The 25,232-nt window shown below is 46.3% G+C and overlaps 2 protein-coding genes across 7 annotated transcripts; both read left to right on the top strand.

Annotated features, from left to right (window-relative positions):
- wdr13 (WD repeat domain 13) lies at nt 1-11,481 on the top strand. 4 transcript variants are annotated; one of them, XM_059017493.1, is made up of 11 exons: nt 2,761-3,090; nt 5,701-5,766; nt 6,343-6,415; nt 6,823-7,063; nt 7,229-7,341; nt 7,523-7,653; nt 7,989-8,296; nt 9,134-9,314; nt 9,943-10,084; nt 10,229-10,347; nt 10,810-11,481. In XM_059017493.1, the coding sequence occupies exons 3-11, from the start codon at nt 6,375-6,377 to the stop codon at nt 10,992-10,994; spliced, it is 1,461 nt and encodes a 486-aa protein (XP_058873476.1). In that variant the 5' UTR covers nt 2,761-3,090; nt 5,701-5,766; nt 6,343-6,374; the 3' UTR covers nt 10,995-11,481. The 4 variants fall into 4 exon arrangements, with proteins under 4 accessions (XP_058873475.1, XP_058873476.1, XP_058873477.1 ...); XM_059017492.1 differs by lacking the exons at nt 2,761-3,090; nt 5,701-5,766 and adding an exon at nt 1-479; XM_059017494.1 differs by lacking the exon at nt 5,701-5,766.
- Nucleotides 11,482-12,254: 773 nt separating this feature from the next.
- On the top strand, nt 12,255-25,058 carry LOC117404329 (deoxyribonuclease gamma). Of its 3 annotated transcripts, XM_059017491.1 has the most exons (10): nt 12,255-12,575; nt 13,307-13,385; nt 20,402-20,555; nt 21,334-21,422; nt 21,925-22,011; nt 22,260-22,372; nt 23,250-23,362; nt 23,647-23,804; nt 24,224-24,320; nt 24,589-25,058. In XM_059017491.1, exons 3-10 carry the CDS (start codon nt 20,421-20,423, stop codon nt 24,667-24,669), a joined length of 873 nt encoding a protein of 290 aa, XP_058873474.1. In that variant the 5' UTR covers nt 12,255-12,575; nt 13,307-13,385; nt 20,402-20,420; the 3' UTR covers nt 24,670-25,058. The 3 variants fall into 3 exon arrangements, with proteins under 3 accessions (XP_058873474.1, XP_034770868.2, XP_033863066.3); XM_034914977.2 differs by lacking the exon at nt 13,307-13,385; XM_034007175.3 differs by lacking the exons at nt 13,307-13,385; nt 21,925-22,011 and having other exon boundaries at nt 12,256-12,575.
- The last annotated feature ends 174 nt before the right edge of the window (nt 25,059-25,232 follow it).

Genomic DNA, 25,232 nt, shown 5'->3' with positions numbered 1-25,232 from the left:
ATACAGGTGGCTGTATTCTCTGACGGCAGTAACCCCCATCTCAGCTACACGCTGGCCCTGACTGCCAGAGAGGCTGGGGTTCACATCTGAGTGCCCTTGGGGGTCTTCCAGAGCTTCGACTTCTGGGATCCTTTGAGACCTTGGTGGAAAACGCACTTGAGGGTTTTTTTCTTTATAGTCGGGGTGGAAAGATCACTCGAGAAGTCTTTTCGTCGACCTTGGAGCTTGAAAAAGTGTCCGGAAGTGATATTGCCAGCGTTTTTAGGAAGACGGGTCTGCTTGCCTTTGAGAGTGTGGGAGTGTGTTTGGTCTTCCAATCAGAAAGCAGTAGAACCTGATATTCAACCTGCTTTGAGTTCTAATCCAGTCTCTAAGGTTTCCTGAGATGAAGCCCCTCCCGCTGCAACAAAGCCCCACCCCCTGCTTTAAAGCCACGCCCTTATCCCTGGAGGCCTGCCACTCAAGAAGCAAAGAGAAAGGTGAGTTTTTAGGATAACTTCAGATGTTCATATTTTTTTAATTGTCCCCCTAATTAAATTTGATGATTTAATTTGATTCAGTTTATAGTTAGTTCACTATATTTTACTGTACAAGAGCCCTTCACTGATCCACACTGTTTTCAGTATTTCATGTGTGTTGATGTGTAAGACAGACAGAGAAGTGAAGAGGGGCACATCTCTAGCTACAAACTTATAAGTGAAAAATCTCATTAAAAAAAAAAAAAAAATTATTTCCCTCAAAAAAGCTCCAGGAAATGATTCAGACTGCAACAAGAAAGACAGGCGACGGCACAACCCAGACCCACAACAACGCCACCTGCAGGAGCACACCTCAACTACGCCCCTGGGGCATGAAGAACCTCCGCTAAAAAACAGGGTGGCAGTAATCGTACCAAACACTGGGACTAGCAGCTGTGATGCTGACGCCACAAGTTCCACCGCAGCTGACCCAAACGTAACCTTCGACAGCAACTCAACCGCATTGGCTCGAGCAGTCAAACCCCAAGCCTTGTACAGCTGCATCCACTGTGGAAAAACCTTTGCCCGCCCCGCGGCCCTAAAGAAACACCAGCGCGTGCATAGCCCCGAGATGCCGTACCACTGCCCCGAATGTGACAAGAGCTTCGCCTGGCCTGACAACCTGAAACAGCACCTCCGCATCCACCAGGGGACGCTCCCGTTCCCCTGCCCAGACTGCGGGAGGGCGTTCGGGCGCAAGGACCACCTGCTGTCCCATCGGAGGACCCACACGGGGGAGAAACCCTTCCGCTGCCCCGACTGCGACAGAACCTTCTGCAACTCAGGGAACCTAGCCAAGCACCGCAGGACCCACACCGGGGAGGCGAGGTACCCCTGCTCGGAGTGCGGACGGCAGTTCAGCTGGCTGGAGAACCTCAAAGCCCACTGGAGAGTCCACAGCGGGGAGCTGCCTTACCGCTGCCTTCAGTGCGGGAGCAGCTTCAGCCAGCTGGGGACCCTGAGGAACCACCAGAGGGCTCGGCATGAAGACTCGGCCCCGTTTCGGTGCCAGGTCTGCGGGCAGGTATTCAAGCTGTCTGGGAGCCTGATCAAACACCAGCGCGTTCACTCTGAGGAGAGCCCCTACGGATGCCAGGAGTGTGGGGCCAGGTTCAAACGCGTGGAGAATCTGTATCGACACCAGCGTACGCACACCAGGAGGAAGGAGAAGGGCACTGAGGGGTGAGGGGGGAGGGGGGAGGGGGGGGGAGAGTTGTCAAAACGTTACTGTTCAGGCCATTTGATTGCATGCAGTATTTCTGGCCAAAAGCTTTGCATTACCCGATAGAAAGAACTCATTTTGCTTCATTAAAGGCGAATGAAACCTGCTGAATAATTTGTCGCTTTGTAGTTCTCCATATACTTAAAGACACACTGACGTTTGAAAAATGTTCGAAATCGGACATGAAATACTGTACTGCTATTATGGCTTCCGGTAGGCTTTTGCAATGTCAGTTTCTTTGATTACATGATGTTAATAAAAGATCTAAATTATGTTCATATAGTTTTTTTTTTTTTTTAAATGCTAAAATTCTAGATGATGCAACACTTTTGGCCACAGCTGTACAGTCGCACAGTATCTGGTGTACAGTATTGTCTCAATAATCCCCACATTTCTAAGATGTTTATTTCTGGTTGGTAAAATAAAACGTGTTTACAAGGACGTATGATGGTCTTTCACTTATTTCATGTTTAGGGCAGCAGTGTGGAGTAGTGGTTAGGGCTCTGGACTCTTGACCGGAGGGTCGTGGGTTCAATCCCAGGTGGGGGACACTGCTGCTGTTCCCTTGAGCAAGGTACTTTACCTAGATTGCTCCAGTAAAAACCCAACTGTATAAACGGGGAATTGTATGTAAAAATAATGTGATATCTGTATAATGTGAAATAATGTATAATGTGATATCTTGTAACAATTGTAAGTCGCCCTGGATAAGGGCGTCTGCTAAGAAATAAATAATAATAATGTTTATATATTCTGACTATGCTTTTCTGTGTAAATATGTGTTGTTTAAAAAAAAACAAAAAAACGGCATTTGACGTATTTAGTAGACCACAAAAGACTGAAAATTAATTGCATAGGTAACCTGACAGTTAATTAAAAACCTCACAGAACCAGAGTGGCCGGTAACTCTCCTATGCTTTGGAATACGCCTACAAGATGGCGAACGGCAAAAAAAGGGTCACCTTACCGTAAAAACACTCAGGTAGACGCACAAGGTTTATGTAGCGAGTTGGGGTTATACTAAAAATATGGACGTACCTGGCTCAAGGGCTAGTATTAGGTCGTGTATTATAATCGGACACGACTACTAATAGATTGATGTTACAGCACCGTGGTCTGCGTTTTCTCTGGTATGTGAGTGCGCTTGTTTTTTGTGGATATACGGTAGTCTCAGATCTGGAAGTACTGGTTTTTGACTGAGAAGCTGGAGGCAGGGTAATCTCTACACAGATATAACATCGACGTCCGTGTCGTTATTTGTGTAACTCTTAATGCAATAAGAATATTATTTCCAAATCCACGGTTTATTAAACACAAGCAGCGGGGCAGAGAGACGGTGCAGGAGACATGGTAAGGAGATTTCTGACTGCGTGCTTTTTTTTTTATACGCATTGAGTGAGTCCAGAAAGATACTGTCATTATTTTGTGTTTGAAATACATACTGTACGACAATCGAGGCTGAATCTAGGTAGTTGTTATAGCTGTTTGCTGCTGTATACTAGTATTATCGTTTCGGTTTATTTTGTATTTATTTTAGTGGCAGGATTTTATGTCGGCATACAGTAAAACGCTGCTGTAGCAAATTGCAATTGCCAGGATTCGTAAAAAAACAAACAATGTACGTTTTTAAATATATATATTAACAGTTATGTTGTTTAGGTGGGTTGCTGTATCACCGTCTTTTTTTCTCCTAGGGCAGGTGGCGTTGTGTATAATTTTAATTATTTATACTCGACTAAAAATAAATGACGCCTTCGTGTTGTAATTGACACAGCGTAAGTTATTAATCTTGGTGAGGGGCTGTCAAAAAGACTTATTTTATTTTATTTTATTTTATTTAATTCCCATTTCAAACGCAGTTTGTTTACGTATTTAGGGACATTTGTTTCCTGTGACTGCGGCAGCCGCTGTTGCCAGGAGGAAGTGTTATTGGCGGAAAAAAAAAAAATCACCCAATCAATGCTCGGTCTGCCTGACGGAGGGCGGGAGTTTTCTGCGTTTTGTCCAATCAGCTGTTTGTAGACCCGCCCTTGACGTTCTAAAAGACTGCAAGACCTTTATTTGCAGTGAACCAATCGGCTTTCGTCTTTTTGTGATTGGCGTAGCTGTTGCTCAATAGAGCCGCACAGTGTGTGACGTTCATCCAATCAGCTGCGAGGTGCTATAGACAGACAGACAGACAGACAGTGGTCTAAATGCTGTGCATTTTTTTTTCACTTTGAATTCAGTTGTTTCATTATCTTGTTTGTTCGTCTGCAAAATGTCTGTAATAAGGCAGCTGTGTGGTCCAGTGGTTAAAGAAAAGGTCTTGTAACCAGGAGGTCCCCGGTTCAAATCCCACCTCAGCCACTGACTCATTGTGTGACCCTGAGCAAGTCACTTAACCTCCTTGTGCTCCGTCTTTCGGGTGAGACGTAGTTGTAAGTGACTCTGCAGCTGATGCATAGTTCACACACCCTAGTCTCTGTAAGACGCCTTGGATAAAGGCGTCTGCTAAATAAAAATAATAATGTTTTTAAACAATCTATTAAATAATTATGGTTTATTTTTTTTCTTTCAAGATCTGCACCTGGGGAGCTCCTACACATTGATTGAAATAATCCTCATCAATGTTTTCTGAACCCAGTCACATAGAGATGTTCCTCAAGACAGGGTCTCCCCTAATAATGAATAAATCAACGAAAGATCAAACACACAGGTGTTTCACGTCAACGCCCGTAAAAAAAACAGTCTTTGGAAAATAAAGGACATCATTTAAAATTATATTGTTCTGATTTAAACTAAATTGCAACGAAATATTTTACAGCCAACAAAGAGTGTGTTGGTATCAGACAAAAAAAGACATAATGTTATGCAAAACCGACGTTTTCGCTTAGTTACGTTTATTGTTGTTATTAATAGCAGTCGTTTGATGGGGGTCTTATGAAGTTTCCATCGGCTGTGTTACGAGAAGGTACAGCGTGATCATGTGATTGGGGTGTTGAGATGAATGAGGGCTGCGGTGTGATCATGTGATTGGGGTGTTCAGATGAATGAGGGCTGCGGTGGGATCATGTGATTGGGGTGTTCCGATGAATGAGGGCTGTGGTGTGATCATGTGATTGGGGTGTTGAGATGGATGAGGGCTGCGGTGTGATCATGTGATTGGGGTGTTCCGATGAATGAGGGCTGCGGTGTGATCATGTGATTGGGGTGTTGAGATGAATGAGGGCTGCGGTGTGATCATGTGATTGGGGTGTTCAGATGAATGAGGGCTGCGGTGGGATCATGTGATTGGGGTGTTGAGATGAATGAGGGCTGCGGTGTGATCATGTGATTGGGGTGTTGAGATGAATGAGGGCTGCGGTGGGATCATGTGATTGGGGTGTTCCGATGAATGAGGGCTGCGGTGGGATCATGTGATTGGGGTGTTGAGATGAATGAGGGCTGCGGTGGGATCATGTGATTGGGGTGTTCCGATGAATGAGGGCTGCGGTGTGATCATGTGATTGGGGTGTTCCGATGAATGAGGGCTGTGGTGTGATCATGTGATTGGGGTGTTCCGATGAATGAGGGCTGCGGTGTGATCATGTGATTGGGGTGTTCCGATGAATGAGGGCTGCGGTGTGATCATGTGATTGGGGTGTTCCGATGAATGAGGGCTGTATTACGATGAGGTACGGTGGGATCATGTGATCCACTTCCTGTGTGATTGTGTGAGACAGCCAGTCAGTCTTAAGGTACGACCGTGTGCGACACTCAAACATTTTATACAGATCTTGAGAAACCCTTATTGGATTGTGATGAAACTTGGTTATGACATTCCTCAGCATTATTGAAAGCAGCTGGGATCAGGTTATCTGCATTATCCTTCTACTCCTTTCTTTCTGAAAACAAGACACTAATATCTAGTTTTATGTTTATTGTTTATATATTTTTGTTTATTATTATTTTATTTTATTATTATTTTTTTTTTACCAGGTCAAAAACTTTCTTTGAGGTGCCAAACCCCAAGACCGAGCCTGAAGAGAGACGCTTTTAGAAACAGTTATGTTCATTCATTCATTCATCAATTGTTTGGTTCATTTAAGAATTTATTTGTCATTCATGCATCATCACGCACTTCACATGAGAGAAGAATTAAAATTTTTTAAGATAAATGAAAAGCGCAAGGGTGTGTGAGACGGGATTTGTCCCAACAATTGACATCCAGAAATGAAATATTCACTACAGAAGAGGTGCAAACTCATTTGACGTCTGTAAATACACACCGCTATGTTAGTAAGTTTCCACTTACTGATTCTGGTATTCGAAGGTTACACACACATAGCTTCAGCTTATCATTAGACACAACAATGTAGCACCTACTTAGAAACAGAGATCAGATTTTGGGTACCTACTGTTCTGGGAGAAAGCTCAGGTCCGGAGATGATCTGTCGTCGGGAGAGGATTCAGGGAGCTTGTCTCGTTTTTAGGGTTATTTTATATTGAGGCGTCATAATTGCAAAGCAGCCTGTCCTCAAATGAGGACGCGTGGCACTTAATGGGGTAAACCGAACATGGTATCCGTTTGGCATGAAAGTGCCCACTGTAACTGTGAATGTCGTCTTTGCTGTGTTTTAGGCTGGCAGCCTGACGTCCTGAGTGGGTCTGTGATGGCCGCAGTTTGGCAGCAAGTGTTGGCAGTGGATGCGAGGTGAGAGACTGGCGTTATGAGCCCCTGTAAAAATAACATTACCGCCTTGCAGGCTTGATCAATGTGAGGCCTAAAGAGGAGCTATTATTATTATTATTATTATTATTATTATTATTATTATTATTATTATTATTATTATTATTTATTTCTTAGCCGACGCCCTTATCCAGGGCGACTTACAATTGTTACAAGATATCACATTATTTTTACATACAATTCCCCATTTATACGGTTGGGTTTTTTTACTGGAGCAATCTAGGTAAAGTTCCTTGCTCAAGGGTACAGCAGCAGTGTCCCCCACCTGGAATTGAACCCACAACCCTCCGGTCAAGAGTCCAGAGCCCTAACCACTACTCCACACTGCTGCCCCTATAATCTGTTGTCATCCCCACCCCCCACCCCCGCAGGTACAACGCTTATCGCACCCCCAGCGCTCCTCAGTTCCGGACTCAGTATATCCGGCGCCGCAGTCAGCTCCTGAGGGAGAATGCCAAGGTGGGCTACGAGCCACTACTGCGCAAACACTACCTGAGAGTGAGGAGCCAGCTGCTAGCGCTGAGGTACGGGCCTCTGTCCGAGCAGAGCAGCTTCAGAGCAGCCTATTCCAGCAGCGTGCGCAGCTCCCGGAACACGCTGGACCGCATGGAGGTGAGGGAGGGTGACTCTGTGTGTGTGTGTGTGTGTGTGTGTCCTGTGTTATAGTGCTGTGTGTGTGAGAGTCTGCGTCTCTGTGTTATAGTGCTGTGTGTCTCCTGTGTTATAGTGCTGTGTGTGTGAGAGTCTCTGTATTCTCATGCTCTCCGTGCCCCTCAGGATTTTGAGGATGACCCCCGCTCTCAGGGGGCTCGGGGTCACAGGCGCTCCGTCAGCCGGGGGTCCTACCAGCTGCAGGCCCAGATCAACAGAGTGGCATACGAGGAGAGCAGGTACAGGGGGAGAGGGGAGAGGGGAGAGGGGAGAGGGGAGAGGGGAGAGGGGAGAGGGGAGAAGGGAGGAGCAGATGCTGACACACTGAGAGACACGGGCTAAGAGAAGAGACGTCCTGTGTGTTGCGAGGGTCTGGGTGTTTGTGCTGTGGGGGCTGACTGCGTGTCACGCTCTTTGCAGACCCCCGGGAAGTTTGGTTCCCACATCGGTGGCCGAGGCGAGCCGCGCGATGGCCGGAGACACGACTCTGAGTGAGAACTACGCCTTCGCGGGCATGTACCACGTCTTCGATCAGCACGTGGAGTCAGCAGGTAGAGCGACCTGCAGCTTCTACTGCAGCCTCTGTACCATCTCTCACCACTGCCTCCCCTCTCTACCCCCTCTGTCTCTCCCCACTCATCCCCCTCGCTCCTCTCTCTCTTCTCTCATCCCTCACCCCTGTCTTTCTTTTCTCTCTCCTGTCTCTCCCCTCTCATCCCCCTCACTCCTCTCTCTCCTCTCTCTCATCCCTGTCTCTTTTCTCTCTCTGTCTCTCCCCTCTCATCCCCCTCGCTCCTCTCTCCTCTCTCTCATCCCTCACCCCTGTCTCTCTTTTCTCTCTCCTCTATTCTTACCCCCCCCTCTCTCTCTCTCTCCCTCTCGCTAGTTCCTCGGCTCCACTTTGCCAACGATGACCGGCTGCTGTTGGCGTGCTGCTCTCTGGACGGCACCCTCTCTGTGCTCTCCCTCTCCTCCTCGCCCCCGTCTGTGCGCCTCGTCCTGTCGGGTCACTCCGGCCCGGTCACCGACTTCGCCTGGTCGCTTAGCAACGACGTCATAGTGTCCACCTCGCTGGACGGGACCCTGCGGATCTGGAACACTGGCGACGGGAGGTGCATCCGGGAGGTGGAGGATCCTGACGGATCGGAGCTGCTGTGCTGCACCTTCCAGCCCATCAATAACAACCTGACTGTGGTGAGTGAGGACCGGACACACACACACACACACACACACACACACACCCTCCTCTAATCCACTCTCTGTCCAATCCCAGCCCATCAATAACAACCTGACTGTGGTGAGTGAGGATTGGACACACACACACACACACACACACACACACACACACACCCTCCACTAATCCACTCTCTGTCCAATCCCAGTCCATCAGTAACAACCTGACTGTGGTGAGTGAGGACCGGACACACACACACACACACACACACACACACACACACACACACACACACACCCTCCTCTAATCCACTCTCTGTCCAATCCCAGCCCATCAGCAACCTGGCTGTCGCTGCGTCACAGACTGCTAACCCTATTATTATTATTATTATTATTATTATTTATTTCTTAGCAGACGCCCTCATCCAGGGCGACTTACAATTGTTACAAGATATCACATTAGTTTTACATACAATTCCCCATTTATACAGTTGGGTTTTTACTGGAGCAATCTAGGTAAAGTACCTTGGTCAAGGGTACAGCAGCAGTGTTCCCCACCTGGGATTGAACCCACGACCCTCCGGTCAAGAGTCCAGAGCCCTAACCACTACTCCACACTCCTGCCCTTTTTTTTTTTTACCCCTAGGCTTTGAAATCCATTCTCTGACCTCTTATAAGTAGAAGTGACATCATCACTGCCCCCTCTTTTTTTTTAAGAAAATGCTAAACAAGGATTTGGAATCCACTGGGAGTAAACTGATAATGTTTCAGGTGCCACTGCACCCGGGGGATGGATTCGGAGGGTCCCACCCCCCAGTCATGCTGTATCCAGGCTTGTGACCCCTCCTCTCTCCTCAGGTTGGTAACGGTAAGCACAACCTCCACGTGGTGAACATCTCCACTGGTAAGAAGGTGAAGGGCGGCTCCAGCAAACTGACGGGCCGCGTGCTGTCGCTCTCCTTCGACTCCCCAGGGAAGATCCTGTGGGCCGGAGATGACCGGGGCAGCATCTACTCCTTCCTCTTCGACATGGCGACCGGTGAGTCTGTCTGTGTGTGTGTGTGTGTGTGTGTGTGTGTGTGTGTGTGTGTGTCCTGTCTGTCTGTGTGTGTGTGTGTGTGTGTGTCTGTCTGTCTGTCTGTGTCTGTCTGTGTGTGTGTGTGTCCTGTCTGTCTGTGTGTGTGTGTCTGTCTGTGTGTGTGTGTGTGTCTGTCCTGTCTCTGTCTGTGTGTGTGTGTGTGTGTGTGTGTGTGTCCTGTCTGTGTGTGTGTGTCTGTCTGTGTGTGTCTGTGTGTGTGTGTGTCCTGTGTGTGTGTCTGTGTGTCCTGTCTGTCTGTCTGTGTGTGTGTGTGTGTGTGTGTGTGTCCTGTCTGTCTGTGTGTGTCTGTCTGTCTGTGTGTCTGTGTGTGTGTGTCTGTCTGTCTGTGTGTGTCCTGTCTGTGTGTGTGTGTGTGTCCTGTCTGTCTGTGTGTGTCTGTCTGTCTGTCTGTGTGTGTGTGTGTGTGTGTCCTGTCTGTCTGTCTGTCTATCTGTCTATCTGTCTGTCTGTCTGTGTGAGTGTCTCTTTTTTCTGAATTCTGCATCTGCTCATTCCTGAGGGAGTCTGCTTTGTGGTGTGTGTTTCTGTCTCTCTGTTTCATGCTGTCTGTGTCTCGCTCCTCTCTCAGGGAAGCTGACGAAAGCCAAGCGCTTGGTGGTGAGCGAGGGCAGCCCTGTGACGAGCATCTCCGCCCGGTCCTGGATCAGCAGAGAGGCCAGAGACCCCTCCCTGCTCGTCAACGCCTGCGTGAACAAGCTGCTGCTGTACCGGTGAGGAGAGAGGGGGAGAGACTCCGCTGCGTTCAGTGAATGTCCTGAAGTTTCAGGGTGGTAGTGCAGCCGTGTTATTTTGTGTTGTGTTGTTTCAGGGGTGGTGGTGGTGCAGCTGTGTTATTTTGTGTTGTGTTGTTGCAGGGTGGTTGATAACGAGGGCACCCTGCAGTTGAAGCAGAGTTACCCGATCCAGCACGGCTCCCAGCCCCTGCACAGCATCTTCTGCCCCCTCATGTCCTTCAGACAGGGAGCCTGCGTGGGTAAGAGAGACCAGAGACAGGGCAGCGCTGACACACTGAGAGAGAAACACACATGCATACACATACTGAGAGAGAAACACACACACACACACTGAGAAACACACAAACACACACTGAGAAACACACAAACACATACATTCACACACACTGAGAGAAAAACACACACGCATACGCATACTGAGAGAGAAACACACACACACACACACACTAAGACACACACAATGAGAGGAAAACAAACACGCATACACAGAAACACATACTGGACACTGCATTCTCCCTCTCACACTCTCCCTCTCTCCCCTCTCACACTCTCTCCCTCACACTCTTCCTCTCTCCCTCTCTCCCCTCTCACACTCTCCCTCTCTCCCTCACACTCTCCCTCTCTCCCCTCTCACACTCTCTCCCTCACACTCTTCCTCTCTCCCTCTCTCCCCTCTCACACTCTCTCCCTCTTCCTCGCAGTGACGGGCAGTGAGGACATGTGTGTGTACTTCCTGGACGTGGAGAGGAACACCAAAGCCATTGTGAACAAGCTGCAGGGTCACAGTGCGCCAGTACTGGACGTGAGCTTCAACTGCGACGAGAGCCTGCTGGCATCCAGCGATGCCAAGGGCATGGTGATCGTGTGGAGGAGGGAGCAGAAGTGAGGGGGGGGAGCGGGGAGCAGGGGGCAGAAGTGAGGGGGTGGAGCGGGGAGCAGAGAGCAGAAGTGAGGGGCAGGAGAACACTGGAGATAAAGTATATAAAACTCTACCAACAAACTGGTAGAAGGACAGCAGCCACCTAACATGTCTATATAAAGTAATCTAGCATCTTACACTGGCACAGCCTCGCTGTACACGGGGGCACTGCTGGTGGGGCCGCTCTGTATAACACTAATATAAAACCCTGTGCAGAACTACAGCATCTACTCAACATGGTGTCTAGATAAAGAGCGAAAGTTTTAATCAAGTGTCTTACACTGGCATGGCCTGTGCTGGGAACCAGAGTAAACCATTATACAGTTATATATATATAGAGAGAGAGAGAGGGGTAAATAGATAGATAGGACTAAAGAAATCACGTGCATTTACTCTATTTAAGACATTTCTGCTGTAAAGTCATTCTGTAATAAACCTTGGTGTCTGTACTGAAGCGTGCTGCTGGTGTCTGTTGTCTTTTCCTTTCTGTTTTGCCGAACGGCATTTGTATGTTCTGCCCGACACAGTCAGGGCCGCGTTCATGAAACATGTTTAAATTCACGCGCGTCAAGCACGATTTTTTTAAGAGAGTGTGTTTTCTTTTACGCATAGGCCTACGTTTTAGTAATAAGCTTGCTTTCAGTTAAGCAAATAATTGGGCTATTTTTTAAGTGACTTTGGGCTGTAAACCCTGCAGAAATCCTTGAACCCTGTTTTCAGTGCTAGCTGCCTCCCCAAGACATACAGAATCTACAGCTGTGGTCAAAACGTTAGCATCACCTCGAATTTTAGGATTGAGACAGAATTACAAAAACTACACGAACAGAATTGTGATATTTTTTATTTAACATCATTTTATGAAACTACAAAATGATGCTCGCACCTCAGGTATCTGTATTCACTGTTTTTTTTTATCGTTCTTATGCATTTATCAGACTTACTACGTGCTCTTCTGGGATTTACTCTTATAAGGAAAAAATTTACTGTAAGTTTACTGCTGTTAGTCAAATTCGCTCAGCTAATTTTTTCCTGGATTTATTTTCTCTCATTTGAATCTGATCTTTCTACTGATTTGTACTGTATTTTATAACTGCTCTTATCTGTAATGTGATATTTTGTAAGAATGTCGCTAATAATAATAATAATAATAATAATAATAATAATAATGAAATGTAAAACCAAGATCCTGTTGTCACCCCGAAGTCGCTTTGGATAAAAGCATCTGCTAAATGACTAAATAAAAACAATAGTAGTACAGCATAAGCAAACAATGAAATTACTCTGCAGAATCGATACAGGTCCACTGACCATCACACAATACATGATGATCAATGGACCTGAATGGACTCGGCCGCTATTGTGAAACTGGGTACAATGCATTCTAGAGACCGCGCAGTGCTGACGATGGGCTGACCCAGCAGAATTTTTTTTTAAAAAGAGTACTCCTGTCTAAACAAAACATCGACACAACTCCTGGTTTAAGATCTGGTAGGATTTCTGCGTTAAGCTCCTGAGTGCGGAGCGAATTGGCACCCCTCAACATTGCAAGTAAGAGCTATTTTGGGGGGCTTTTTAGTTTTTTAGAGAGAGAGAGAGAGAGAGAGAAAATATGAATGAATGAATTTCGAAATCTAACTTGAAATACTACTGTACTGCTATTATGGCTTCCGGTAGACTTTTGAGATATCATCTTTATTACATGATGTTAAATAAAAGATCTAAATTATGTTACATATAGCTTTTTTTAAATTATGTGTCAATCCTAAAATGCTAGGTGATGCCAAACTTTTGGTCACAGCTGTAGAGCATTACAAATACAAATTTTAAAAAATCTGTTTTAAAAAATCAGTTACCTGTGTGCATCATCTAATACTGACCGAAATATTCAATATAAGAACATTTAAGAACGAGGCCATTTGCTGAAGTTTACTTCCATGCTAATTAACAGATACACACATGCATGTGTGTATCTAGCATTAGACAGCCATCGGAGCTCATATTTCATAGGTATGTTGGGTGTGTTTTCTGAGACTTGAAAGCTTCCTGTCTAAATGGCTGATCTAGCCTGTGTTACATATATCTGTGCCAGACATCTAGAGCAGATCCTAAACCCAGGTAAAAAGCAAACACAGACATCACAAAATAAACCCAGTATTTGAATCATTGGAATAAGAAGGGTGGTGAACAGAATGCAAAATTCGAAGATCTTCAGATTTAGTTGTAGAATAACTATTCACAACCAAATTAGTTTTGAGTGTGATTTGAGTTTATCTCACCAGACTTCAAAACCAGGACCAAAGGACACAGTTGGATATTAAGAGAGGACAGAGGGAAGGAGACTCTTCTTCACACAGAGTGGTGAGGGAGTGGAATGGGTTACCTAGTCATGTTGATGAAGGAGACACTTCTTCACACAGAGGGTGGTGAGGGGATGGAATGGGTTACCTAGTCATGTTGTTGAAGGAGACACTTCTTCACACAGAGGGTGGTGAGGGGATGGAATGGGTTACCTAGTCATGTTGTTGAAGGAGACTCTTCACACAGAGAGTGGGGAGGGGATGGAATGGGTTACCTAGTCATGTTGTTGAAGGAGACTCTTCTTCACACAGAGAGTGGTGAGGGGATGGAATGGGTTACCTAGTCATGTTGTTGAAGGAGACTCTTCACACAGAGAGTGGTGAGGGGATGGAATGGGTTACCTAGTCATGTTGTTGAAGGAGACTCTTCACACAGAGAGTGGTGAGGGGATGGAATGGGTTACCTAGTCATGTTGTTGAAGGAGACACTTCTTCACACAGAGTGGGTGAGGGGATGGAATGGGTTACCTAGTCATGTTGTTGAAGGAGACACTTCTTCACACAGAGAGTGGTGAAGGGATGGAATGGGTTACCTAGTCATGTTGTTGAAGGAGACACTTCTTCACACAGAGAGTGGTGAAGGGATGGAATGGGTTACCTAGTCATGTTGTTGAAGGAGACACTTCTTCACACAGAGAGTGGTGAGGGGATGGAATGGGTTACCTAGTCATGTTGCTGAAGGAGACTCTTCTTCACACAGAGAGTGGTGAGGGGATGGAATGGGTTACCTAGTCATGTTGTTGAAGGAGACTCTTCACACAGAGAGCAGTGAGGGGATGGAATGGGTTACCTAGTCATGTTGTTGAAGGAGACTCTTCTTCACACAGAGAGTGGTGAGGGGATGGAATGGGTTACCTGGTCATGTTGTTGAAGGAGACACTTCTTCACACAGAGAGTGGTGAGGGGATGGAATGGGTTACCTAGTCATGTTGTTGAAGGAGACTGTTCTTCACACAGCGAGTGGTGAGGGGATGGAATGGGTTACCTAGTCATGTTGTTGAAGGAGACACTTCTTCACACAGAGGGTGGTGAGGGGATGGAATGGGTTACCTAGTCATGTTGTTGAAGGAGACTCTTCACACAGAGAGTGGGGAGGGGATGGAATGGGTTACCTAGTCATGTTGTTGAAGGAGACTCTTCTTAACACAGAGAGTGGTGAGGGGATGGAATGGGTTACCTAGTCATGTTGTTGAAGGAGACTCTTCACACAGAGAGTGGTGAGGGGATGGAATGGGTTACCTAGTCATGTTGTTGAAGGAGACTCTTCACACAGAGAGTGGTGAGGGGATGGAATGGGTTACCTAGTCATGTTGTTGAAGGAGACACTTCTTCACACAGAGAGGGGTGAGGGGATGGAATGGGTTACCTAGTCATGTTGTTGAAGGAGACACTTCTTCACACAGAGAGTGGTGAGGGGATGGAATGGGTTACCTAGTCATGTTGTTGAAGGAGACTCTTCACACAGAGAGTGGTGAGGGGATGGAATGGGTTACCTAGTCATGTTGTTGAAGGAGACACTTCTTCACACAGAGTGGGTGAGGGGATGGAATGGGTTACCTAGTCATGTTGTTGAAGGAGACACTTCTTCACACAGAGAGTGGTGAAGGGATGGAATGGGTTACCTAGTCATGTTGTTGAAGGAGACACTTCTTCACACAGAGAGTGGTGAAGGGATGGAATGGGTTACCTAGTCATGTTGTTGAAGGAGACACTTCTTCACACAGAGAGTGGTGAGGGGATGGAATGGGTTACCTAGTCATGTTGCTGAAGGAGACTCTTCTTCACACAGAGAGTGGTGAGGGGATGGAATGGGTTACCTAGTCATGTTGTTGAAGGAGACTCTTCACACAGAGAGCAGTGAGGGGATGGAATGGGTTACCTAGTCATGTTGTTGAAGGAGACTCTTCTTCACACAGAGAGTGGTGAGGGGATGGAATGGGTTACCTGGTCATGTTGTTGAAGGAGACACTTCTTCACACAGAGAGTGGTGAGGGGATGGAATGGGTTACCTAGTCATGTTGTTGAAGGAGACTCTTCTTCACACAGCGAGTGGTGAGGGGATGGAATGGGTTACCTAGTCATGTTGTTGAAGGAGACACTTCTTCACACAGAGGGTGGTGAGGGGATGGAATGGGTTACCTAGTCATGTTGTTGAAGGAGACTCTTCACACAGAGAGTGGGGAGGGGATGGAATGGGTTACCTAGTCATGTTGTTGAAGGAGACTCTTCTTAACACAGAGAGTGGTGAGGGGATGGAATGGGTTACCTAGTCATGTTGTTGAAGGAGACTCTTCACACAGAGAGTGGTGAGGGGATGGAATGGGTTACCTAGTCATGTTGTTGAAGGAGACTCTTCACACAGAGAGTGGTGAGGGGATGGAATGGGTTACCTAGTCATGTTGTTGAAGGAGACACTTCTTCACACAGAGAGGGGTGAGGGGATGGAATGGGTTACCTAGTCATGTTGCTGAAGGAGACACTTCTTCACACAGAGAGTGGTGAGGGGATGGAATGGGTTACCTAGTCATGTTGTTGAAGGAGACTCTTCACACAGAGAGCGGTGAGGGGATGGAATGGGTTACCTAGTCATGTTGTTGAAGGAGACTCTTCTTCACACAGAGAGTGGGGAGGGGATGGAATGGGTTACCTAGTCATGTTGCTGAAGGAGACTCTTCTTCACACAGAGAGTGGTGAGGGGATGGAATGGGTTACCTAGTCATGTTGTTGAAGGAGACTCTTCTTCACACAGAGAGTGGTGAGGGGATGGAATGGGTTACCTAGTCATGTTGTTGAAGGAGACTCTTCTTCACACAGAAAGTGGGGAGGGGATGGAATGGGTTACCTAGTCATGTTGCTGAAGGAGACTCTTCTTCACACAGAGAGTGGTGAGGGGATGGAATGGGTTACCTAGTCATGTTGTTGAAGGAGACTCTTCTTCACACAGAGAGCGGTGAGGGGATGGAATGGGTTACCTAGTCATGTTGTTGAAGGAGACTCTTCTTCACACAGAGAGTGGTGAGGGGATGGAATGGGTTACCTAGTCATGTTGCTGAAGGAGACACTTCTTCACACAGAGAGTGGTGAGGGGATGGAATGGGTTACCTAGTCATGTTGTTGAAGGAGACTCTTCACACAGAGAGCGGTGAGGGGATGGAATGGGTTACCTAGTCATGTTGTTGAAGGAGACTCTTCTTCACACAGAGAGTGGGGAGGGGATGGAATGGGTTACCTAGTCATGTTGCTGAAGGAGACTCTTCTTCACACAGAGAGCGGTGAGGGGATGGAATGGGTTACCTAGTCATGTTGTTGAAGGAGACTCTTCTTCACACAGAGAGTGGTGAGGGGATGGAATGGGTTACCTAGTCATGTTGTTGAAGGAGACTCTTCTTCACACAGAGAGTGGGGAGGGGATGGAATGGGTTACCTAGTCATGTTGCTGAAGGAGACTCTTCTTCACACAGAGAGTGGTGAGGGGATGGAATGGGTTACCTAGTCATGTTGTTGAAGGAGACTCTTCTTCACACAGAGAGCGGTGAGGGGATGGAATGGGTTACCTAGTCATGTTGTTGAAGGAGACTCTTCTTCACACAGAGAGCGGTGAGGGGATGGAATGGGTTACCCAGTCATGTTGTTGAAGGAGACTCTTCTTCACACACAGAGTGGTGAGGGGATGGAATGGGTTACCTAGTCATGTTGTTGAAGGAGACACTTCTTCACACAGAGAGTGGTGAGGGGATGGAATGGGTTACCTAGTCATGTTGTTGAAGGAGACACTTCTTCACACAGAGAGCGGTGAGGGGATGGAATGGGTTACCCAGTCATGTTGTTGAAGGAGACACTTCTTCACACAGAGAGTGGTGAGGGGATGGAATGGGTTACCTAGTCATGTTGTTGAAGGAGACACTTCTTCACACAGAGAGTGGTGAGGGGATGGAATGGGTTACCTAGTCATGTTGTTGAAGGAGACACTTCTTCACACAGAGAGTGGTGAGGGGATGGAATGGGTTACCTAGTCATGTTGTTGAAGGAGACTCTTCTTCACACAGAGAGTGGTGAGGGGATGGAATGGGTTACCTAGTCATGTTGTTGAAGGAGACTCTTCACACAGAGAGCGGTGAGGGGATGGAATGGGTTACCTAGTCATGTTGTTGAAGGAGACACTTCTTCACACAGAGAGCGGTGAGGGGATGGAATGGGTTACCTAGTCATGTTGTTGAAGGAGACACTTCTTCACACAGAGAGCGGTGAGGGGATGGAATGGGTTACCTAGTCATGTTGTTGAAGGAGACTCTTCTTCACACAGAGAGTGGTGAGGGGATGGAATGGGTTATCTAGTCATGTTGTTGAAGGAGACTCTTCTTCACACAGAGAGTGGTGGGGGGGATGGAATGGGTTACCTAGTCATGTTGTTGAAGGAGACTCTTTTTCACACAGAGAGTGGTGAGGGGATGGAATGGGTTACCTAGTCATGTTGTTGAAGGAGACTCTTTTTCACACAGAGAGTGGTGGGGGGGATGGAATGGGTTACCTAGTCATGTTGTTGAAGGAGACTCTTCTTCACACAGAGAGTGGTGGGGGGGATGGAATGGGTTACCTAGTCATGTTGTTGAAGGAGACTCTTCTTCACACAGAGAGTGGTGGGGGGGATGGAATGGGTTACCTAGTCATGTTGTTGAAGGAGACTCTTTTTCACACAGAGAGTGGTGAGGGGATGGAATGGGTTACCTAGTCATGTTGTTGAAGGAGACTCTTCTTCACACAGAGAGTGGTGGGGGGGATGGAATGGGTTACCTAGTCATGTTGTTGAAGGAGACTCTTCTTCACACAGAGAGTGGTGAGGGGATGGAATGGGTTATCTAGTCATGTTGTTGAAGGAGACACTTCTTCACACAGAGAGTGGTGAGGGGATGGAATGGGTTACCTAGTCATGTTGTTGAAGGAGACACTTCTTCACACAGAGAGTGGTGAGGGGATGGAATGGGTTACCTAGTCATGTTGTTGAAGGAGACACTTCTTCACACAGAGAGTGGTGAGGGGATGGAATGGGTTACCTAGTCATGTTGTTGAAGGAGACTCTTCACACAGAGAGTGGTGAGGGGATGGAATGGGTTACCTAGTCATGTTGTTGAAGGAGACACTTCTTCACACAGAGAGTGGTGAGGGGATGGAATGGGTTACCTAGTCATGTTGTTGAAGGAGACTCTTCACACAGAGAGCGGTGAGGGGATGGAATGGGTTACCTAGTCATGTTGTTGAAGGAGACTCTTCACACAGAGTGGTGAGGGGATGGAATGGGTTACCTAGTCATGTTGTTGAAGGAGACACTTCTTCACACAGAGAGCGGTGAGGGGATGGAATGGGTTACCTAGTCATGTTGTTGAAGGAGACTCTTCTTCACACAGAGAGTGGTGAGGGGATGGAATGGGTTACCTAGTCATGTTGTTGAAGGAGACTCTTCACACAGAGAGCGGTGAGGGGATGGAATGGGTTACCTAGTCATGTTGTTGAAGGAGACACTTCTTCACACAGAGAGCGGTGAGGGGATGGAATGGGTTACCTAGTCATGTTGTTGAAGGAGACACTTCTTCACACAGAGAGCGGTGAGGGGATGGAATGGGTTACCTAGTCATGTTGTTGAAGGAGACTCTTCTTCACACAGAGAGTGGTGAGGGGATGGAATGGGTTATCTAGTCATGTTGTTGAAGGAGACTCTTCTTCACACAGAGAGTGGTGGGGGGGATGGAATGGGTTACCTAGTCATGTTGTTGAAGGAGACTCTTTTTCACACAGAGAGTGGTGAGGGGATGGAATGGGTTACCTAGTCATGTTGTTGAAGGAGACTCTTTTTCACACAGAGAGTGGTGGGGGGGATGGAATGGGTTACCTAGTCATGTTGTTGAAGGAGACTCTTCTTCACACAGAGAGTGGTGGGGGGGATGGAATGGGTTACCTAGTCATGTTGTTGAAGGAGACTCTTCTTCACACAGAGAGTGGTGGGGGGGATGGAATGGGTTACCTAGTCATGTTGTTGAAGGAGACTCTTTTTCACACAGAGAGTGGTGAGGGGATGGAATGGGTTACCTAGTCATGTTGTTGAAGGAGACTCTTCTTCACACAGAGAGTGGTGGGGGGGATGGAATGGGTTACCTAGTCATGTTGTTGAAGGAGACTCTTCTTCACACAGAGAGTGGTGAGGGGATGGAATGGGTTATCTAGTCATGTTGTTGAAGGAGACACTTCTTCACACAGAGAGTGGTGAGGGGATGGAATGGGTTACCTAGTCATGTTGTTGAAGGAGACACTTCTTCACACAGAGAGTGGTGAGGGGATGGAATGGGTTACCTAGTCATGTTGTTGAAGGAGACTCTTCACACAGAGAGTGGTGAGGGGATGGAATGGGTTACCTAGTCATGTTGTTGAAGGAGACACTTCTTCACACAGAGAGTGGTGAGGGGATGGAATGGGTTACCTAGTCATGTTGTTGAAGGAGACTCTTCACACAGAGAGCGGTGAGGGGATGGAATGGGTTACCTAGTCATGTTGTTGAAGGAGACTCTTCACACAGAGTGGTGAGGGGATGGAATGGGTTACCTAGTCATGTTGTTGAAGGAGACTCTTCTTCACACAGAGAGCGGTGAGGGGATGGAATGGGTTACCTAGTCATGTTGTTGAAGGAGACTCTTCTTCACACAGAGAGTGGTGAGGGGATGGAATGGGTTACCTAGTCATGTTGTTGAAGGAGACTCTTCTTCACACAGAGTGGTGAGGGGATGGAATGGGTTACCTAGTCATGTTGTTGAAGGAGACTCTTCTTCACACAGAGAGTGGTGAGGGGATGGAATGGGTTACCTAGTCATGTTGTTGAAGGAGACTCTTCTTCACACAGAGAGCGGTGAGGGGATGGAATGGGTCATACTTTAGACTCTATTAGTTTTGTACACCGATCATACAAAAAAGGTCTCTAGCGAAGTGATTCATCCCGAAGGGGTTCAGTAATAACCACATTTGTATTTGCAGGTTGTAGCAAAATCGCACAATGAAACCTGCAGCGTTGCTTTCGTTCGTGTGTCTCTGCAACGTTGGGCTCTCTTTTAAAATCTGCGCTTTCAACATTCAAAGTTTTGGAGAGACCAAGGCTGGGAACAAGCAAGTTATGACCACGTTAGTGAAGGTATGTCTTTGAAAATGGACAGGGAAAACTTAGAAACGGTTTTAACAAAGTGCTTAGCATTGCGTTCCATTAAATAATGCTAACACCTTACCGGCTTGTGGCTTGTCTTGCCTCTAATGACAGACAGGGACTGATCACTCTCAACAACAGCTTAGCACCTTTTAAAACTAAAGCACAGGGGTCTATAAGATGTGAATTTTGCCTTCAAGTGGCGGTCCAAAATGAACTAGTTATTGTGGAAGCTGTTTCTCCTTTAATGGAACTACCATATACCCTGATAAAGTTTACTACCGTAAATTTGCACAATTAGCTTTTTCAAAGGCCAAAGGTTTTACAGCACCTTGAATTTTAGGATTGAGACATAATTAAAATTTTAAAAAAAATATATTGCAAACCATGGTAAACTGTGGTAAATCGATAGTATAACCGTGGAAAAAGCTAATCATGCAAATGTACCCTGTGCTTTGCATTGATCATCTTTTTGCCAGAGAAAAAGCTGTTGTTAAAAGTCCAGTCCCTGTGCTTGATTTGATTGCATTCTGTGTGGTTAAAGAAAAGGGCTTTTAACAAGGAGGTCCCCGGTTCAAATCCCAGCTCAGCCACTGACTCATTGTGAGACCCTGAGCAAGTCACTTCACCTCCTTGTGCTCCGTCTTTCTGTTGTAAGTGACTCTGCAGCTGATGCATAGTTCACACACCCTAGTCTCTCTGTAAGTCGCCTTGGATAAAGGCGTCTGCTAAATAAAGACATAATAATTCTGACTGTGTTCTCACCCAGATCATCTCGCGCTGTGACGTGTGTCTCATCCAAGAGGTGCGTGACTCCAAGGGTGAAGCTGTCCCGATGCTCATGAAGGAACTTAGCAAGTAAACTGCTTAAAATACACGGAACAGGAATTCGTTTTACATGAACTCCCTTTTTTCTCCATCGTGTCAAAATGCTTCGCTATATTTCCGTGTCTGTGTGTGTCGGGCTTCGTTTGTGTTTGTGTCCCCATGTGCTGTCTGTGCTGTCATTTTCGTCAGAATTTTTAGCCTCCTTAAAGAAATGGTTTGCAGAATTTCATTGCATCAAGAGGACTAGTGACTGAATCAGACAGGTGTGCGGGAGATGAGAGTACTGTCTAACCAGACTAACCAATTAATCATCACTCGATTAAAAACCACTATTACAAGCCAAATTATCATAATGTGTGCATCTTACACATAAGAAAAAGTGTGAGATCTACAAAGTGCTAGCGATAGAGAAAATGCACTGGAGGTATTTTGCTAGCCCGCTAGACCCTGATTTGAATTTAATACCAACTTGATCCGGATCTCAGACGCTATTTCGTAATGCTGTTGAAATAATACTGTGATTTTTAAACAGGTTTGATAAATCACACAACTACTCATGGGTGGAGAGTAAAAGACTGGGCAAAACCAGCTACAAGGAGCAGTATGTCTTTGTGTTCAGGTAATGTATTCTACCAATCGAGTTACTGACAGCGATGAGTTTTTGGCCACAGTGTCCTTTGTGTAAGTGCTGGGACCAGCATTGGACACAGTTTTTCTAACTGTGGTCTCACAGTGTGTTATACAGCCTCATCCTCATCTCCTTTGATACACTCTTTGACTGTCACACAGGCTACTGACATTATTCCTGAGATTCCAGAGGTATGGACAGATTTAAAGAGTAAATAACGAGCCTCTTTCGCTCTGCAGGGATGACGTGCTGAGGGTTCGAGACCAATTCCAGTATCCGGATTCTCAGCAAGGCGACTCGGAGGCCTTTTCCAGAGAACCCTTTGCTGTGCGTTTCCACTCCCCACACACAGGTCAGGGTTTACATTGGATTAGGGGCAGAAGCCCTGTACAGGGCTGTGCAGGGACTAGAATTGGACAAGTGCGGTCTCGTCAGCGTGTTGTACAGCTGTGGCCAAAAGCTTTGCATCACCCTCTACAATGAACTCATTTTGTTTCACAAAGTCGAATGAAACCTGCTGAATAATGTTACGTTAACATATAGAATTGCACACCGCTTTGTAGTTTTCCACATACTTAAGGCAGCAGTGTGGAGTAGTGGTTAGGGCTCTGGACTCTTGACCGGAGGGTCGTGGGTTCAATCCCAGGTGAGGGACACTGCTGCGGTACCCTTGAGCAAGGTACTTTACCTAGATTGCTCCAGTAAAAACCCAACTGTATAAATGGGTAATTGTATGTTAAAATAATGTGATATCTTGTATCAATTGTAAGTCACCCTGGATAAGGGCGTCTGCTAAGAAATAAATAATAATAATAATAATAATAATAGGGGTAGCAGTCTGTGATGCAGCGACAGCCAGGTTGCTGATGGGCTGGGATTGGACAGAGAGTGGATTAGAGGAGTGAGTGTGTGTGTGTGTGTGTGTGTGTGTGTCCGGTCCTCACTCACCACAGTTGTTATTGATGGGCTGGGATTGGACAGAGAGTGGATTGAGTGACATTTTGAAATCTAACTTGAAATACTGTACTATTATATCATTTTGTAGTTTATTTGATTACATGTTAAATATCTAAATTATGTTCATATATATATATATATATGTTATTTTTTAATTATGTCTCAATCCTAAATTTCTAGGTGATGCAAAACTTTTGGCCAGAGCTGTAGAACCTCCTCATAACCTCCTCTACATTTCTGACGGCGCTCCTTGTCTCTTCGTCTCACTGCAGCAGTGAAGGATTTTGTCTTAGTGGCCCAGCACACTTGTCCAAAGGCGGCTGTCCGCGAGATCGACGAGCTGTACCGGGTCTTCCAGGGAGTAAGGGGGCGCTGGAGAACACAGGTCAGACACTTTCGTATACATCTGAAGTGGCCCTCAACAAGCAAGTTACAGGATGAGGTCTATAAGTTGGGAATTTTGCCACTTTTTTGTGTCACCTTTTTTGCAGAAATGAACTTCTCTACCCTAAAACTAAAAAAAAAGGTCTTGGGGGATCCTTTAAGACCCCCCCCCCCCCCCCAAGATAATTGAGATTAATCAGCCCGTAAGAACCGGACGAGCATTGAAACTCTGTCGTTATCCTAACAGTCAAGTTTCTAACGCGTTCTTGTTTGGCGTCTGTTCAGAATATCATGTTTCTGGGTGACTTCAACGCTGCCTGCGGTTACGTCACAGCAAAAGACTGGGACGCGATCCGTCTGCGTAAAAATCCAGATTTCAGCTGGCTGATTGGTGATGGGGAGGACACGACTGTGAGCGAGAAAACGCACTGTGCTTACGACAGGTAGGTGCGAGATAAGGCCATGACAACTGAATTAATCCATAGCCCCTTTCACACTGGCATGCTCTACCTGGTAGGTAGGTGGGCATTAAAACCGAGTCGAAGAACCTGAATTAATCCACGTTTTACCTTTGACAGTAGGGCAGGACTTAAATCATGCACTGCCATGATTTAGAAATTAGTTGTAGTGTTTTTGCTTGAATGGGCTTGCCCTTTTGTGACAAGCTCAACGCCATTCAGCTTCAGAGCAAAACTGTATGGGAGCCGCAGAACACAGAACCACTCAAGATGGCAAACACCAAAAAAGATTAAGGGAAATGTATTATTATTTATTATTATTTTTTAAAGCATTAAAACATTTTAAAAAGGCATAAAGAACCCGTCCTTTTTTTCATTAGTTTTGATGTTTTTTTTATTTGTAGGATTGTGGTTCACGGAAAGGAGTTTTTGGAAGGGATCGTGCCCAACTCTGCCAGACCGTTCAACTTCAAGAAGAGATTCAGACTCACAGAGGAAGAAGTAAGAGTAAAATGCAATGCGATGATGGGGAGGAAGTGGTCACATGCACTTCACATTTCTCCCACATCCATACTTTGAGGATATGGAAAGTTCTGAGATCAGTCGGCTACTGGGAACCGGACGAGCTTAGAGGGGCCAACCTGCCTCCTCTCGTTCGTAACCCTGTTCTGGGTCACTTTTTGAGAGAAATCAGCTGCAAGGAACAGCAAGTCTTCTTAACCATACACAATATAGAGAACAATTTGTATGCATTTCTCTGCTGTTTCAGGCTCTGGAGGTGAGCGACCACTTCCCGGTTGAGGTGGATTTGAAACCGAGCCCCAGACAGCCTCTTCACAGTGAGCTGTAATGAACCCACGAGACCTAATCATGAGCAAGGCACACCACAGCTGGGAAACCGCCTTACCACACTAGAGAAACTGCCTGCGTCTGATAGCTGTGTCCCACACGTTAGTTTCAACAAAAAAGTAAAGCAGAACCTGTCATATCCGATCCTGTAGGATCCCCTCTATTAACAGATGGACCCCGTTCACACAGGCTGCATCTACCAACTGAACAGGACTGATGGAAACTGATCAATGCACAATTTATTAGGGGGTTTAAAACAGTACATTCAGCAGGTACCAGGACTGAAGTTGCAGACAAGATGTTGCATTTGGAAATTCAGTTTCGATTTTTACATGCCGTCACTGAACTGTCCAGCTGAACCACAGTCAATAAAACAAGGGATTCATCTAACTGTACTGTTAAAGATTAAACTGTTTGTGTTGCTGACCTTCCAAGCCAGTTTGGGTTTGTGTGCATGCTTTCTTGTTTATTACTCTGACTATGAAAGCACAGCAAGAACGGTTTTTGGAATCTTGTTTTTACAGGAAGCTGGTTTGTTAATGACAGGATAGAAGCTATTAAAGA

Source organism: Acipenser ruthenus, chromosome 56, assembly GCF_902713425.1.
Source record: "Acipenser ruthenus chromosome 56, fAciRut3.2 maternal haplotype, whole genome shotgun sequence".
Taxonomy (NCBI): domain Eukaryota; kingdom Metazoa; phylum Chordata; class Actinopteri; order Acipenseriformes; family Acipenseridae; genus Acipenser; species Acipenser ruthenus.
The sequence above is the reverse complement of the archived record's forward strand: the minus strand, read 5'-3'. Positions and strand labels throughout refer to the sequence as shown.

What these genes read in the sequence shown, in the direction of transcription:
- wdr13 (XM_059017492.1), top strand. Translation starts at nt 386, where the DNA reads ATGAAGCCCCTCCCGCTGCAACAAAGCCCCACCCCCTGCTTTAAAGCC. An exon ending in ACACGCTGGACCGCATGGAG is followed by an intron (nt 7,064 to 7,228) that starts GTGAGGGAGGGT and finishes CGTGCCCCTCAG; the next exon opens with GATTTTGAGGATGACCCCCG. An exon ending in TCAATAACAACCTGACTGTG is followed by an intron (nt 8,297 to 9,133) that starts GTGAGTGAGGAC and finishes CTCTCTCCTCAG; the next exon opens with GTTGGTAACGGTAAGCACAA.
- LOC117404329 (XM_034914977.2), top strand. Translation starts at nt 20,421, where the DNA reads ATGAAACCTGCAGCGTTGCTTTCGTTCGTGTGTCTCTGCAACGTTGGG. An exon ending in CTCATGAAGGAACTTAGCAA is followed by an intron (nt 21,423 to 21,924) that starts GTAAACTGCTTA and finishes ATTTTTAAACAG; the next exon opens with GTTTGATAAATCACACAACT. An exon ending in TCAGACTCACAGAGGAAGAA is followed by an intron (nt 24,321 to 24,588) that starts GTAAGAGTAAAA and finishes CTGCTGTTTCAG; the next exon opens with GCTCTGGAGGTGAGCGACCA.